Below are 16,006 nucleotides of genomic sequence, written 5' to 3'. Positions count from 1 at the left end.
TTCAATAAACCCCAATGCCATGTTCACTACAAAAACATGGCATAACCCTCCCTGCTATAGTTGTAGGAAATGGTTAAGCTAGTGTTGAACACTAGGTGGCATACTAATCCCAGTCAGCACGACAGGGTTTCCTAAACACTATGTTCAGAATTGAGTACTGGCATACTGCTTAAGCATACTGTACAGGATCAGCTGTACTAGCCACTTTATTTTTAACGATCGGGCGCGCCATTTGTAATTTGAATGTGCGAGACTTCCGGTATCATTCGCTTCCAGTTATTTTAGCTGTGCAAAGTCCGTTATGCTGCTTGATATTATTGCTTATCATATTATTTGAATGTATTATCATAATCATAAACACTGGTTTGTAGCAAAAGGTTTTACCGTTTACTGCACTACACACAGAAAATAGCTTATTTCCGTGTCGCAAAATAAGGTGGATACTGTGAACATTGCTATTAAAAAAAAGTCATATAATAATAATCTGCTCAAATTATCATTCCAGAATTTAAAGTAGCCTACTAAAATTAAAAATAAAATAAAAATAATAAATAAAGTTAAAAAAAAATAAAAATAAAATATCATACATAGTAAACAAAATATTTAATATTTCTATTTAGCTTTCATTTATTCATATGTAAACAATAAAAGCACATAAAAATCACTAAAATGTAAACTAAAATAAACTATATAAATCTAAAAATAATTGAATTATACATAATTAATTAATAATATAATTATTAATAATATAATTATAAAGTCCAAACAAAGCATCATTATACTGGAAGTGTCAAGCCCGTTGCACTGGTCGGTGTATTTTCTGCATGCATCCTGCAGAAATAGTACGCGCAGTATGCAAGTACACTATTCTGAACACAGCCAGAGTCTGTAGCGTATTGACGATTAAAATAAAACAAGTAAAAGTATCACAAACACACCTTCACATCCGCTCACAGACGCAAACAAACAGTAACTCAGCAGAAAACTGGCCTATTGAGGTGAACGCGTGCATCTAAAGCACATCATTAAGGGTTTACCGTACCGTCTCTTTTTCTGTGTGGCTTCAGGACAAGAGATTTAATGCCATTCAACATCATAAATCATGAGAAACGGAATGAAAAACACCCTCAGAAAACCCACACTGGATATTGTTCTCGTGAAGTAAGTGCTTAAAGAGAAAGATTGTGTTTTCATTCAGGTAGTGCTTCGGTTCTAGACGACCTTTGACCCTCATCGTCACTGCCAGGCGTCGCTCAGGGGCTTCTTGGGCACGTGTGAGTGCATCTCCACCGGGTGATTCGGCAGACGGTCCCTCCTGTATGTGATCGTCTTCTCGTTGGTCGTGGGCACGTATGAGTTCTGCATTCAGAAAGAAAGAGAAATACATCTTTTATTAAGCAAGGATGCATTAAATTGATCAAAAGTGTCAGTAAGGACATTTATAATGTTGAACTATTCATCAGAGAATCCTGAAAAATAATATCTATCACAGTTTCCACAAAAATATGAAGCAGCACAACTGTTTTTAGCATTGATAATAATCAGAAATGTTTCTTGAGCAGCAAATCAGTATATTAGAATGATTTCTGAAGATCATGTGACACTGAAGACTGGAGTAATGATGCTGAAAATGCAGCTTTGATCACAAAAATAAATTACATTTTAAAATATATTCACATAGACAACAGTTATTTTAAATTGTAAAAATATTTCACAATTTTACTGATTTTACGGTGTTTTAAATCAAATAAATGCTGCCTTGGTGAGCAGGCTTTTGTGCTCCACAGAGACTAAAACTAAAACTAACACTAAAACTATTCAAATTAATTTTGTGAAATAATATATTTTTTAGAGCTGGCAGTACTAAAGAACTAAAATTAATAGAAGTAAAATTTAAATATGTAAATTAAAGTGAAATAAATATAACAGAAAAAAAAACATTACATAAAAAACCCTAAACTTACAAAATGTAATTGGAAATTAGAGATGTTTTGTGGGCAGTACTAAATGAACAAAATTAATCAAACTAAAACTGAAATAAATATAAAGCTAAAATAAAAAATAGAATAAAAAAAGTTACACTTAAAAAACCTAATTGAAAATTAGAAATAAAAGGAATAAAATAAATAAAAAATACTAAAATTATTTTGAATAATACTGGGAAAAAAATTTTTTTTATACATACACTAAAATAACATTGATTTGGAATGACATGAGGGTGAGTAAATGATAATAAATTAATATTAATATTATTAGTTTTTTTTTGGGCGGGTGAACATTTCTTTAAAATTGAACTCTGCTGTAGTTTCCTCTTACTGAACACACACATGAACCCACATTACCTTACGACTGTGGTCGAACTGTTGCTCAGAGTTGGACTGCCACGAGCAGTTTCTAGCTCTCAGCAGCTGTCGGATGGCGGCCAGCATGCCGATTCCCAGCGTGACGGTCAGAAGGAAGGTGCTGAGGAACGTCTTAAAGTACCGCCGACTCCAAACACACACTGTTACACGACAGAGACCAGACTATAAACAACACAAACAACAGCCAAAGTCCTCACAAGACTGCATTCTCTGATCCCACAGGAAGTCATACTGCTCAGAAGTTGCCCTTCAAAGAGATCATCGTTTCTCGTAAAATTCTTTAGTCAATAGCAGACATACAGTAAGAATGAATACAGTAAGATAAAAAAAATGTGGAGCAGATCAGATTATTTGATGAGAAATGCTTGAGTTCTATTGAGTTCTTTTCAGTTCATTCTATTGCAGAATAGAATATAATAGAATAGAATAGAAATGGAAATGTTAGATAAACTTAAACTTATAAAACTTGAATGAAAATTAGAAATATTTTGCTGGCAATAATAAAGTACTAAAATGAATAACACTAAATTAAAGCTGAATAGAATAGAATAGTATAGAACAGAATAGAATAGAATAACAATGTTAGATAAACTTGAACTTATAAAACTTGAATGAAAATTTGAAATATTTTGCTGGCAATAATAAAGTACTAAAATGAATAACACTAAATTAAAGCTGAATAGAATAGAATAGAATAGAATAGAACAGAACATAATAGAATAGAATAACAATGTAAGATAAACTTGAACTTATAAAACTTGAATGAAAATTAGAAATATTTTGCTGGCAATAATAAAGTACTAAAATTAATAACACTCAATTAAAGCTGAATAGAATAGAATAGAACAGAATAGAATAGCAATGTTAGATAAACTTGAACTGATAAAACTTTACTGAAAATTAGTAATATTTTGCTGGCAATAATAAAGTCCTAATATTAATAAAACTAAATTAAAGCTGAATATAATAGGATAGAATAGAATAGAAATGTTAGATAAACTTGAACTTATACAACTTCACTGAAAATTATAAATATTTTGCTGGCAATACTAAAGTACTAAAATTAATAAAACTAAATTAAAGCTGAATAGAATAGAATAGAATAGAATAGCAATGTTAGATAAACTTGAACTTATACAACTTCACTGAAAATTATAAATATTTTGCTGGCAATATTAAAGTACTAAAATTAATCAAACTAAATTACAGCTGAATAGAATAGAATAGAATAGAATAGAACAGAATAACAATGTTAGATAAACTTGAACATATAACTTCACTGAGAATTATAAATATTTTGCTGGCAATACTAAAGTACAAAAATTAATAAAACTAAATTAAAGCTAAATAGAATAGAATAGAAATGTTAGATTAGAAAGGTTTCACTTACAGTACTAAATTATTAAAATTAATAAAAGTAAAACTGAAAAAGATAAATTACAGCTAAATAGAAATATTAAAAAATAATAATAAAATGAAAATGATAAAAAGATTATACCTTTTTACTATACACACTTTATAACTATACAGACAAAATGACTAAAACATTAATCAAATTAAAATGAAATCAGAAAATGTAAAAATATGATCCAATTCAAAATATTAACAAAAACTATAATAGTATATCAATGATCTTAAAATAACACTGGTTCATATTGAGATCTCTGACTTTTAATTGCAGACTTTGGTATCTTGGCATTGGCAAGTCTGACATATGCTTGAGACTTGAGAAAAAAACCATTCTGAAAAGATTCCAACGATATCGTTCCTCTGTATTGTTATTGTTTATAGTTGGACGTGGACATATACATGGACGTTTAGAAAAGGTTAAATGGTCCTGAAAAAAAAACAGTCTTACTTGTAGTATTTGTGTCAAAAATGAGCGTATTGGAAATGTATAGGAAGCTAATTTCATCTAGTGGAAGCATTTGGTACTGCGCCCAAACAAAATCTTACTGAAAGCTCATTTTTTGTGATATCAACCTCAAATTTGGAAAACAACTTGTTTAGATTCATGGGTTTGACTTTCATGCAGTTTCAGAGTAAAACATGATTTGGAGAATATATATTTCATATAAACCTTGAAAATAGTAGCCAAGCGTCTTCTTTAAAAAGAGACCAAACTTAAATCTGTGCATTCAAGATTTAAGTCAGAAATGTTATTTGCTATGCTCAAAAAGTGGCTAACAGGTAATAAATGAATTATAACTCCTGCAGAAATATAATTCAGTACTATAAAATCCCCTAAAAACACAAAATATAAAAAAAAACATTATCAAACTAGAATATTGTACATTCATTTAATTGAAGTAAAAATGGGTTATTTGTGACCGCCATGTGAGCAGCACCTGAAGTTATAATTATCATCTCTGGTGTGAACGAGGCTTAATAAAGCAGTAGTCTCTCCGTTTAATCGCATTACTGTCACGGCAAAGCAACAGAGATATTACGGAGATCTCAATAGTGTTGTTTTGGTCTCCTGCACATTCTCTCTTATAAAGCCACTCATCCGAATGGCGTTTGGGACACACCCCACGCCCCCTCAGTGCTGCACTGAAACAACACAAGTCTTTGTGTGTGTGTGTGTGTGTGTGTGTGTGTGCTGCTTCCAGATCGCCATGGAAACCTGCTAAATGTCAGTATGCTACTCTGTGTCCTCTGTGTTGGGGCCGGACTGGATCGGAGCCACTGAGATCAGGAGGGCTGGATGCGTGTAGTTCAGCTGCTGCTGATTTTGTAACGGCACACAACAGAAACATCTGGCCGCTGTTTAGCTTATGAATGAATTATTGGATTATTTTGTCCTAAACAAACCCTTTCCCTGAACCTCTCTATCCGCCTGAAACAATTCAACCAGCACAGTGAAGATTTTGAAAGAAATTCGTTTTTTTTAATGCATTAAAAATGCATCTACTTAATATATCAGAAGTTCTTCCTAGACATCAATGAGGTCTCCTGAAAAAAAAAAAAAACAGAAAAGCAATCAAAATAGATCTCAAGATGAACTCTAATGTTTCTCATCAAATTATCTGAGCTGCTCTCCACTGTAAGTGTGTGTGTGTGTGTGTGAATTTAAAGAAGAACAAAAGCTTTCAAAAGCTTTGAAACTTATACTTCAAAGAAACAAAACTCCTATAAACCTCCTGAGCAAACTATGAGCAATAAAGACTCCTTTTGGCAAGAAATCAGCACAGAGAAGAGTGAATCTCCTGAATGTTGCCACAAAATCTAAATAAAAAAAACCCAAACAAATAAAATGTAAATAAAAATTAATACAAACATAAAATACAAAATTAATACCAATTTAAAAAACAAAATAAGTAAATAAATAAATTACCTTAAATTCACCACAAATTAAATAAATGAATAAATAAATAAAAGTATAAGACAAAAAAATAAAGAAACAATAAATACAGTTATATAAAATAATAAAAATAAATAGACCGCTTACAAGTCACAAAAAAATCAAATAGAAAATTAAATAAAATACAAATTAAATAAACAAACAATAAATAAATAATGAAAAATAAATAAATAGCTTTTATTCATCATAAAATCAAATAAATAAATACATAAATAAATAAAATATAAATAAATTAAAATATAAAATATAAAATACAAAATAAGTAAACGAATAAATATAAAGCTTCCAAATTACTACTATTCACCACACAATTAAATAAATAAATAAACATAAACATATAAAGAAATAAAATACAGGCAGTACTTCCCCCGCAGCAGCTCTGAACAACAGCACAGTTCATTCAGACGCACAGCAGCCTCCTGTGTTTCTCTCTGTGTTTGTGCTGTAGTACCTGTGACGTCGTCCACATACTCCACCGCTGGAGCGCAGCTGTGATTACAGAGCTGCAGCGCGTCTGATCCCAGTCCACTAGACAGGTGACACTTCACACAGCTCCTGATGACAGAGCACGGAAACTATTAGGATGTGAAGGACACGAGTGCAAAAAAGACCAACTTTGAAGTTGTTGCAGAACAGCGGAGTAGATCATATACATTTATACAATGATTATTTAGTGTTTAAAGTTATTTAGCATATGTATTACATTATTTTAATAGCCTTAAATTAATAAATAATAAATAAAGAATTATAATTAATTATATAAATCAGGGGCATTTGCTAAAACTAAAATGTAAGCCAATTAAAAAAAAAAAACATTTGTTACTTGAAATAAAATAAACGTTAACTAAAATGAAATAAAATACAAAATAAATGTTTATTTCAGCTAGTTGCCAAAGCAAAATTTCTTATTTTAATTTAGTTTAACCTGATGTACTAAGATGTACTAACTAATACAGACATACATACATACAGCGGGTAAAATAAGTATTGAACACGTCACCATTTTTCTAAAGGTGCTGTTGACATGAAATTTTCACCAGATGTCGGTAACAACCAAAAGTAATCCATACTTATTTTACCCGTTGTAAATGTTGTTTATAGTGAATTCCCCTATAATTTTATTTTTTATTTTTTATATTTATGATGTAGTCTTAATCTATATGATGCATGTGCTAAGTGAGCAATCATGCATCCCTAACAATTTTACATGTGGCCGACACTTTAGGTTATTTAGGCAATGTTCAGAACGGCATACTACTCATACTATTTCTACGACATGTGCCAATGTTTGGTATAAAGCCAGAGCACACTGCATTGAATACAGCATCCCACAATGCAACGTGATCGATTTGACCTTCCATTTCCAGTGTGAGGAATGAGCTGGAAACGTTATCAGTGACTCATTATTTCATTTCAGTACAAACAGTAGAGACATTTAACATGCATTACTGTGCATTACTGTACATCATTAATGTGCAGTATGCAGTACGCTTGTATTCTATTCAGAAGATTGTCTAAATGGGCGATCATGCTAAACTTTAAGTATGCAAAATTATTTCAGAATTGAAATTACACATGCGATGTGATGAGGTTGTGTACCATACTACTTCATTGTTGAATGCTGCATACTATTTTACTTACAACTCTTAAAAATAGTATACAGTATATGCTGTGCATTCTGTAGTACACTAGTATTCTTCAAGTATACCAAATGCAAAATCATTTCGAAACTGGAATTACACATGCAATATGATGTTTTTGTGCTACACTGTTGCTGAACACTGCACACTATTTTACATTAAAAATAGCATACAGCATATACTGTGCAGTATGCAGTATACTTGTTTTCCATTAAGAACAAAACCTAAAGTGCCAGTCCAAAAAATCTTAGCATGAAAAATTATTTTATACAAAAATATGGGCAACAGGATATGACGTCATATTCCAGGGTGTCTGTTTTTAAAAAATATTAAAATTATTATTAAATCAATTTACATAAATTAAAACTATTTAACTAATGTAATTATAATGATTTATATTTAATTTTATAAATATTTAATATTTTTTAAATGTTAATTTTAATGTTATATTTATAATTTATTTATTTCTTAATTATTAATTTGTTAACCCTTTATTTTACAGTGTCCTTGTTACAAATGTTACATGTACTAATATTATAAAGCTTTTTTATTATATTTACCATTTTATATTTTATCCAAATGAATATTAAACATTTTTTAAATTCCAAATATTAACATTTAATGTATTACCATATTAAAATCCATAAATGTAAAAATTATATATAACCTTTAAAACTTTATTGAATTCCAAATTATTATTTTATTAATTATATATACATATTTTAGAAAAATCTAAAATATATACATTTCAAAAAAGTTTTATATTATAAAGCTTTTATTTTATTGATAATTATATTTAATTTTATAAATATTTAATATTTTTTAAATGTTAATTTTAATGTTATATTTATAATTTATTTATTTCTTAATTATTAATTTGTTAACCCTTTATTTTACAGTGTCCTTGTTACAAATGTTACATGTACTAACTATTATAATAACAATAAAATATGCATAATTACATGCAAGTAACCCTAAACCAAACCCTAACCCTATAGTAAGCACATGTAGTTAATTAATATTACTCAGTACTTATGTATATGTATAATTACACTGTAACAAGGACACCTTAAAATAAAGTGTAACCATTAATTTAATAAAGCATTTAAAATAGTTTAATAAATAAATATTTCTGATCTACGTTTACATCCTCTATTTATTAAATGTGTTTTTGCTTTTTAAATAAATTCGCAGGTCCGAGTTTAACTTTGGTATGCAGAGGAAGACAAAACATTTTCTCTTGCATTCCCGCGTTTACACGCGCATGAAATACCTTCCTTCAGAAAGGTATACAAACTCTCTTGCAGCTTCAGTGAGTGTTTAATTGTGTGATTGACAGCTGTTTCAGCCAATCAGTGCGAGCGGTTACCAGTGTGATTGACAGGAGCTGTAGCAGATGGGGCATTTCTCACAGAAGGCTCCAGATCGCCGAGCGTCGTCACACACACACTTGCCGCACACACACTTTCCCCAGCCGCTGCAAATCAAGCCGTCGTCTGACACGCAGCTCTCGGTGGAGACGGGACAGTCGCAGGACTCGCCTGTCCAGCCAGGGAGACACACACATTCACCCGAAACACACCGGCCGTGTCCTGAAACGTCAAAAAGGAAACATAAAAACACACATTTATATGATGTTATATACCAGTACAAATGTGTCCATTCCAGAGATTTTCTCTGTTGTTTAAAGCAATACACATTTTTTATACATTTAAAATACATAAAATGAGATTATGACTACCTTTCGTTGTTAGGTATTTATTTCACAGGATTATCCAAAAATAGGTATTAGCGAATGATTATTTAATATATATTTACTATTAAAAAAATTATATTATAAAAATAATTTTTTTGATTATATTTACTATTTTATATTTTATTTTAAAAATAGAAATGATCAAATGAATTTATATTATTAAACTTTTATTATATTTACAATTTTACATTTTAACCTCAATTTAATTCCAAATATTAATATTTATGGTATTAATATATTAAAATACCAAAAAAAAATTATAATTATATAGAACTTTAAAAAATTTCATTAAATTCCAAATTTATTATAAATTTATTTAATATACATAAATATACATTATACATATTATACTATATATCAGTGTTTCCCAACCTTTTTTCTGGCGCGGCACAGTTTTGATAAGTAAAAAAATCCCACGGCACACCATTAAGCACTACAAAAAAAAATAAATAAAAATAATAATAGGGGAAAGATTTTATTTTTTTTCCCCCGCAATAATTAAACAATGCGTCGTCAGAGTTGGTACTTTGGCGTTATATATGATCAGACACTTGCACTTAAAGGGATAGTTCACCTTCAGTTGCTGGTCCCAATTGACTTGCATAGTGTTTATTTTTCTCCATACTATGGAAGTCAATGGGGACCAGCAACTGAAGGTGAACTATCCCTTTAACATTTTCTGAAAATCATGCTCAAATGGAGTCAACAAGGTTTTTGATGAGTGAATGACGGAGGTATGTGTTTTGTCCGTCATTAGAACAGCCGCATCTGAGGCAGTAAATTCATCGCATTATGTTTTCATCAATTTACAGGTTATACAGTTTATCGTAGCTATATGGGAGCTCAGTTTTTCTTGTTGTTTAATACATTTGGCCAAAATCTCATGATATAAAAGATGAACCGCTATGCACAGGGTATTTAAAACATCATGCAAAAGAATACTGGCTAGAACTAGACGGCAAATATTAAAAAGACTCTTCTCCGCTCCTTTATAGCCTTAGCCTTTATAGACCGTGTTTAAAGACAGTAGAAAATGCTGTACTTGTTCAGACATCAGTTCTTTATTTACCCTTGCATTGTGGATAAGTAGACGTCTGTCTTCAAACTGTGCGGCGCTTCGTTCTGAATGGAGGCGGGGTGGAGTTATGAGGTTTGACTGACAGTTTGAGGATCCAATGGCGTTCCAAGGTTTAGTCACAAGCTCTTTTAAATGCTTTTCATTGGTTAAATATTTGTATAACCCACAAACAGACATAACGATGACCAATAGCACTGATTTTAAAATAATAATAACGAAATATAATAGAGATACAAAGTTTTTGCTAATTTACCATGGCACACCAGACAACCCGTCACAGTGGTTGGGAAACACTGCTAGATATAGTTAGTTAGTCAGGCCTAGTTCAGACCTTAAAGGGTTAGTTCACCCAAAATGAAAATTATTTTTGTTTTCTTTGCGCACAAAGGGTATTCTCGTAGCTTCGTAAAATTACAGTTGAACCCCTGATGTCACATGGATTATTTTAATGATGTCCTTGCTACGTTTCTGAGCCTTGATCGTGTTAGGATCCCTGCTGTGGAGGGTCAGAGAGCTCTCGGATTTCATCGAAAATATCTTAATTTGTGTTCGGAAGATGAACGGAGGTCTTACGGGTTTGAGTAATTAATGACAGAATTTTCATTTTTGGTTGAACTAAGCCTTTAAACACATCTCGGCGCTCACCTCCACACGCCAGGCCCTTCACATACGGACAGGAGAAGTCGTCCATCTCACAGAACTTGCCGTAGATGTTTCCCAGTCTGCTGGAGTCACACACACATGTCGCGCACTTACAGACCCCTCGTCCGCTGCAGACGGCTGCGCTCCGGAGCGCTCTACAGGCGCTGGTGTCCGCGGGACAGTCCGAGGACGAGGGGTCATCACGACAGTGGCCCGTCTGAGCGCAGCCGCAGACACAGATCTGACGGATCCGGACGCTCACGGACTCGTTAAAGCCCACGGGCCTGACGGACATCACAACGTCCCGATCGCCGCCGTCCGCCGGACACCTGCTCATTCCTACAGTCACCTTGAAGAAAACCTTGAGACGAGACGAACACAGAGCAAAACCCCCACTGACGACAGTTCAGAAAATATCCCATTCTGACCCACACTCTTAAAAATAAAGGTGCTTAAAAGGTTCTTCACAGCGATGCCACAGAAGAACCATTCAGTCAAAGGTTCTTTAAAGAACCATCTCTTTCTAAAGCAATAAGCCAGAAGAAACCGTGGTTTACAGTGAATTTATAACAGCTAAGGGGTGTTGTTAAAACCCCCTTAGCTGTTATAAATTCACTGTAAACCACAGTTTCTTCTGGCTTATTGCTTTTATAAAACGGTTAATTCCATATATGTAGTAAGGTTTCACAAAATAAAACAGAGAAAATAAACTGTAATGATATACATTGAACAAAATTATAAACGCAACACTTTTGTTTTTGCTCCCAATTTTCATGAGCTGAACTCAAAGATCTAAGACTTTTTCTATGTACACAAAAGGCCTATTTCTCTCAAATATTGTTCACAAATCTGTCTAAATCTGTGTTAGTGAGCACTTCTTCTCTGAAACGCCTTTGGATACGGCTTATGGTAGAGAAATGAACATTCAATTCATGGGCAACAGCTCTGGTGGACATTCCTGCAGTCAGCATGCCAATTGCACGCTCCCTCAAAACTTGCGACATCTGTGGCATTGTGCTGTGTGATAAAACTGCACATTTTAGAGTGGCCTTTTATTGTGGCCAGCCTAAGGCACACCTGTGCAATAATCATGCTGTCTAATCAGCATCTTGATATGCCACACCTGTGAGATGGATGGATTATCTTGGCAAAGGAGAAGTGCTCACTAACAAAGATTTAGACAGATTTGTCAACAATATTTGAGAGAAATAGGCCTTTTGTGTACATAGAAAAAGTCAAATGGGGGCAAAAACAAAAGTGTTGCGTCTCAGCCAATCAGAATCAAGGACCGGAACTCTCCGTTTTATAATTACCTTTCTATAATCTGAAGAACCTTCTTTCGCCACAAAGAAGCTTTAGTGAAACAGAAAGGTTCTTCAGATGTTAAAGGTTCTTTATGGAACCATTTAGACAAAAAAAGGATCTTCTATGGCATCATGAAGCACTTCTATTTTTAAGAGTGTACTGTTCAAAAGTTTGGGGTTGGTAATATATTTAATGTTTTTTAAAGAAATCTCACAAAGGCTGCATTTATTTGATTAAAAAAATACAGTAAAAACAGTAAAATTATGAAATATTATTACTATTCAAAAAAGCTGTTTATATGTAAATAGTAAAATATTATTTATTTCAATGTTGCAAAGCTTCATTTTCAGCATTACTCGATATACTATATGTGTGGGGTATTTATTCATATTTTAAATTATTTAAAGTATTTATTAACATTTATTCATATTTGAAAGTAGCATTTATTTTTATATTTTCAGTTTTTATTTAGTAATTATGTTTTTGTCATTTATATTAGTTTTAGTTAATATTTTTATTTAGCTTTAATGTTTTATTTCAGTTTATTTTAAATAATTGATTTTATTCCTTTTACTTCTAATATTCAATTTAGTTTCTTAAGTTTAAGTAGTTTACCTAATATTCATATTTAATGTGTTCTATTATATATAGCTTTATTTTTTTTATTTCAGTTTTAATTTGTTAATTTAGTACTGCCAACAAAACATTTACAAGTTTTTTTGTAATATTTACATACATATTTGTAATATTTTTCTATTCTATTTATTTAGCTTTAATTTAGTTATGTTTTAGTTTTAATTTGATTGATTTTAGTTCTTTAGTACTGCCAGCTAATCAGCTTTTCATGTCTAAATTTCATCTAATATATGTATTTTATTTCACCTTTATTTCAGTTAACAAAATTCATTTTAATAGTTTTAGCATTAGTTTTAGTTAACAATAACAACACCGATTCTGTATGTTTTTTTCTTCTGTGAACACAAAAGAAGGATTTTTTAAAAAATGTTTTGAAAGAATGTTTGCTTATTAAAAGTATTCATTTCTTTAATAAAAGCCCAAACGTTTGAATGGTACTGTATATAACCAAGATTTTTCAATATTTCTTGAAGAAAATGTGGTGTTTTCTTCAGAAAATGTCAAAATCTAGCTGTGGTGCAACAGCATTATATTTGGGTTTGCGGTCTCTCTGCTATGTTCCTAATGTGCTGGACATTTCAACACAGGTCACATGATCAGTTAAAACAGCTTATAAATTTGTGGCATTATAAACAGTGCAGCACAGAGTAATTACTTAGCTTGTGCTATTTTCTCATGGGACAAAAGAAACCAAATATACTGTAAACCTTTACTTTAAACTAAAAATCTCCAAGGCATGTATTACCTTAAAAGGACAATTCAACCAAAAAGACTATTATATCATCATACGCTCATCATTATATCATCAATTCCTCTCATCATCCTCTAAAAACCACATATGATGTTTTCCTTTGAAACACAAAAGGAGATGCTTAAAAGAAGGCTGTTTTTCTCCATGCAACAAATGTAAATAGGCTGTCAAGCTCCAAAAAAGTACAACAAATAGGAAATAGTATTATAATTTAAAATAGCTGTTTTTTATGTGAATATATTTTAAAATGTAATTTATTTCTGTGATGCAGCGCTGTATTTTCAGCATCATTACTCCAGTCTTCAGTGTCACATGATCTTCAGAAATCATTCTAATATGCTGATTTGCTGCTCAAGAAACATTTCTGATTATTATCAATGTTGAAAACAGTTGTGCTGCCCAATATTTTTGTGGAAACTGATACATTTTATTTTTCAGGATTCACAGATGAATAGAAAGTTCAAAAGAACAGCATTTATTTTAAATAGAAATCTTCTGTAACATTATAAATGTCTTTACTGTCACTTTTGATCAAGTTAATGCATCCTTGCTGAATAAAAGTATTTGTTTATTTAAAAAAATAAAATAAATAAATAAATAAATATAGTAGTGCATATACTACTTTTTTTGGATTTGATAGTCACTGTTCACCATGGAGTTACCATAAAATAAAATAAAATAAAATAAAATAAAATAAAATAAAATAAAATAAAATAAAATAAAATAAAATAAAATAAAATAAAATTAAATAAAATAAAATAAAATAAAATAAAATAAAATAAAATAAAATAAAATAAAATAAAATAAAATAAAATAAAATAAAATAAAATAAAATAAAATAAAATAAAATAAAATAAAATAAAATAAAATAAAATAAAATAATTTCCATGTTACTTTTTTGGTCTTGACAGCTACTGGTCACCATGAACTTTCATTGCATGAAAATATCTCTTTTTAAAATGAGAGAAAATTAAAATCATACGGTTTTGAGCAACATGCAGGTGAGCAAACATTATTTTTGGCCGAGCTAGTCTTATAATTTGAGCACTTTTCATATCAAAGCCAGCATCTCTGTGCACCGTGCTGAAAACAGACGTACTGTTTGTTTGGGCCGAACGCCGGAGCACTTCGTGTTTCCAGAGACAGTGGATCCGTCGGGGCAGAGGGCCGTGACGCTCACCCGGAAGCGCTGAGCCTGGCTGTCCTCCAGCCCGATCTGCACCTCCACATCCGACAGCAGCTTCTGCAAGAGAAGACAGGGCAGCAGCTCAGAAAGAGCCCATTGTCTCTGCTAGAAGCAGGTTCACTGGGAAAAGGCCGGGATAAAAATAGCGGCTCTGATTGGAGCTCGCAGCATTTTTGGCCCAGTACTCAGGGGCCGTTTATAATGCAGGCTTCTGTTCGCTGGGATCACTGGATTTTGGGAAGGACAATGCATTGTTGTGCTTGCTACGAGATTATTCCTCTTCTTAAACGCATGCCGGAACAGATTCTGGCATTACAGCCGGTGCTTTTCCCGTTAAACCGAAAGCGAGCGCTCTGAAATGTTTGGGACCTTCTGCACTTCTAATCATATTGTCCTTGAGTGGACGGAGAGAGAGAGCGGAGCGAAAGAGAAAGTAAAGCTGCTTACCTTGTAGGCATGCACTACTAAATCTTTTAGATTAGATGCTTTGGGAAAGAGTCGGCCCACGTAACTTCCAGGAATCAAGTCCAGCAGATCCTGTTCAGAGGAAAAGATGAAGCATTTTAAAAAATACAGCTCGACAGAAAAGTAATACTGAGTCACGCCTCGGTTTGTCAAAACAAATGTGTTTACAGTAATCGAGTGCATTAGTGCTGCCCACTTATTCAGCTAGAATTAGAATTTTTCTATTAATTTTTCACCAGATTTTTTAAAGCGTTACGAGTCATGAACCGAACCAACCAGCTCTGAGGGGAATCACAGCATTGTGAACTTTTGTTATGACGCATTTGAAAATCGGATAAAAAGAGAAGACGGCTTTAATGAGGGAAAGAACTACAATCCCATTAAGCATTGAAAATGACATAACTGAATTAGACATGATTTTGAAATGTAAAACTATTCATTTAAAGTTGTACATAAATACTTTTTAGCTTTTTGAGTTTGTATTGAGACGGACTCAGTTACATCATTAGCAGCGTTCCTTGCCGAGCTCTGATTGGTGGAATTTTAATAAAATAAAATAAAATAAAATAAAATAAAAATAATGCACTACTTTTATGTTACAGCCACATGAACTTACATTGTTTAAAATAAAAAAAATAAAAATAAAATAAAATAAAATAAAAATAAAAATATGCACTACTTTTATGTTACAGCCACATGAACTTACATTGTTTAAAATAAAAAAAAATAAAAAATAAAATAAAATAAAAGTCATATCACATTATTTTAATTTTTAATTTTTAATTTTTAATTGTATTTTATTGTATTTTAGTAAACACAA

General features: G+C 31.7%; 1 protein-coding gene across 2 annotated transcripts in view; it reads right to left on the bottom strand.

Moving 5' to 3' along the window:
• Positions 1 to 722: 722 nt before the first annotated feature.
• The window catches only part of LOC107755959 (integrin, beta 8), a 32,964-nt gene continuing 17,680 nt past the window's right edge, over positions 723 to 16,006 (bottom strand). For both annotated transcript variants that reach the window (XM_016572918.1, XM_016572919.1), the window contains 7 exons: positions 15,169 to 15,258; positions 14,635 to 14,778; positions 10,847 to 11,204; positions 8,737 to 8,959; positions 6,179 to 6,282; positions 2,343 to 2,503; positions 723 to 1,359 (listed from right to left, as the gene is read on the bottom strand). In XM_016572918.1, coding sequence (XP_016428404.1) covers positions 1,237 to 1,359; positions 2,343 to 2,503; positions 6,179 to 6,282; positions 8,737 to 8,959; positions 10,847 to 11,204; positions 14,635 to 14,778; positions 15,169 to 15,258 — 1,203 coding nt within the window. In that variant the 3' untranslated portion in view covers positions 723 to 1,236. The remainder of the gene's footprint in view (positions 1,360 to 2,342; positions 2,504 to 6,178; positions 6,283 to 8,736; positions 8,960 to 10,846; positions 11,205 to 14,634; positions 14,779 to 15,168; positions 15,259 to 16,006) is intronic.

This window comes from Sinocyclocheilus rhinocerous, unplaced genomic scaffold (genome assembly GCF_001515625.1).
Source record: "Sinocyclocheilus rhinocerous isolate Xijiao unplaced genomic scaffold, SAMN03320098_v1.1 scaffold1463, whole genome shotgun sequence".
Lineage (NCBI taxonomy): Eukaryota > Metazoa > Chordata > Actinopteri > Cypriniformes > Cyprinidae > Sinocyclocheilus > Sinocyclocheilus rhinocerous.
Note: the sequence above shows the minus strand (reverse complement) of the source record. Positions and strands in the feature narration are given on the sequence as shown.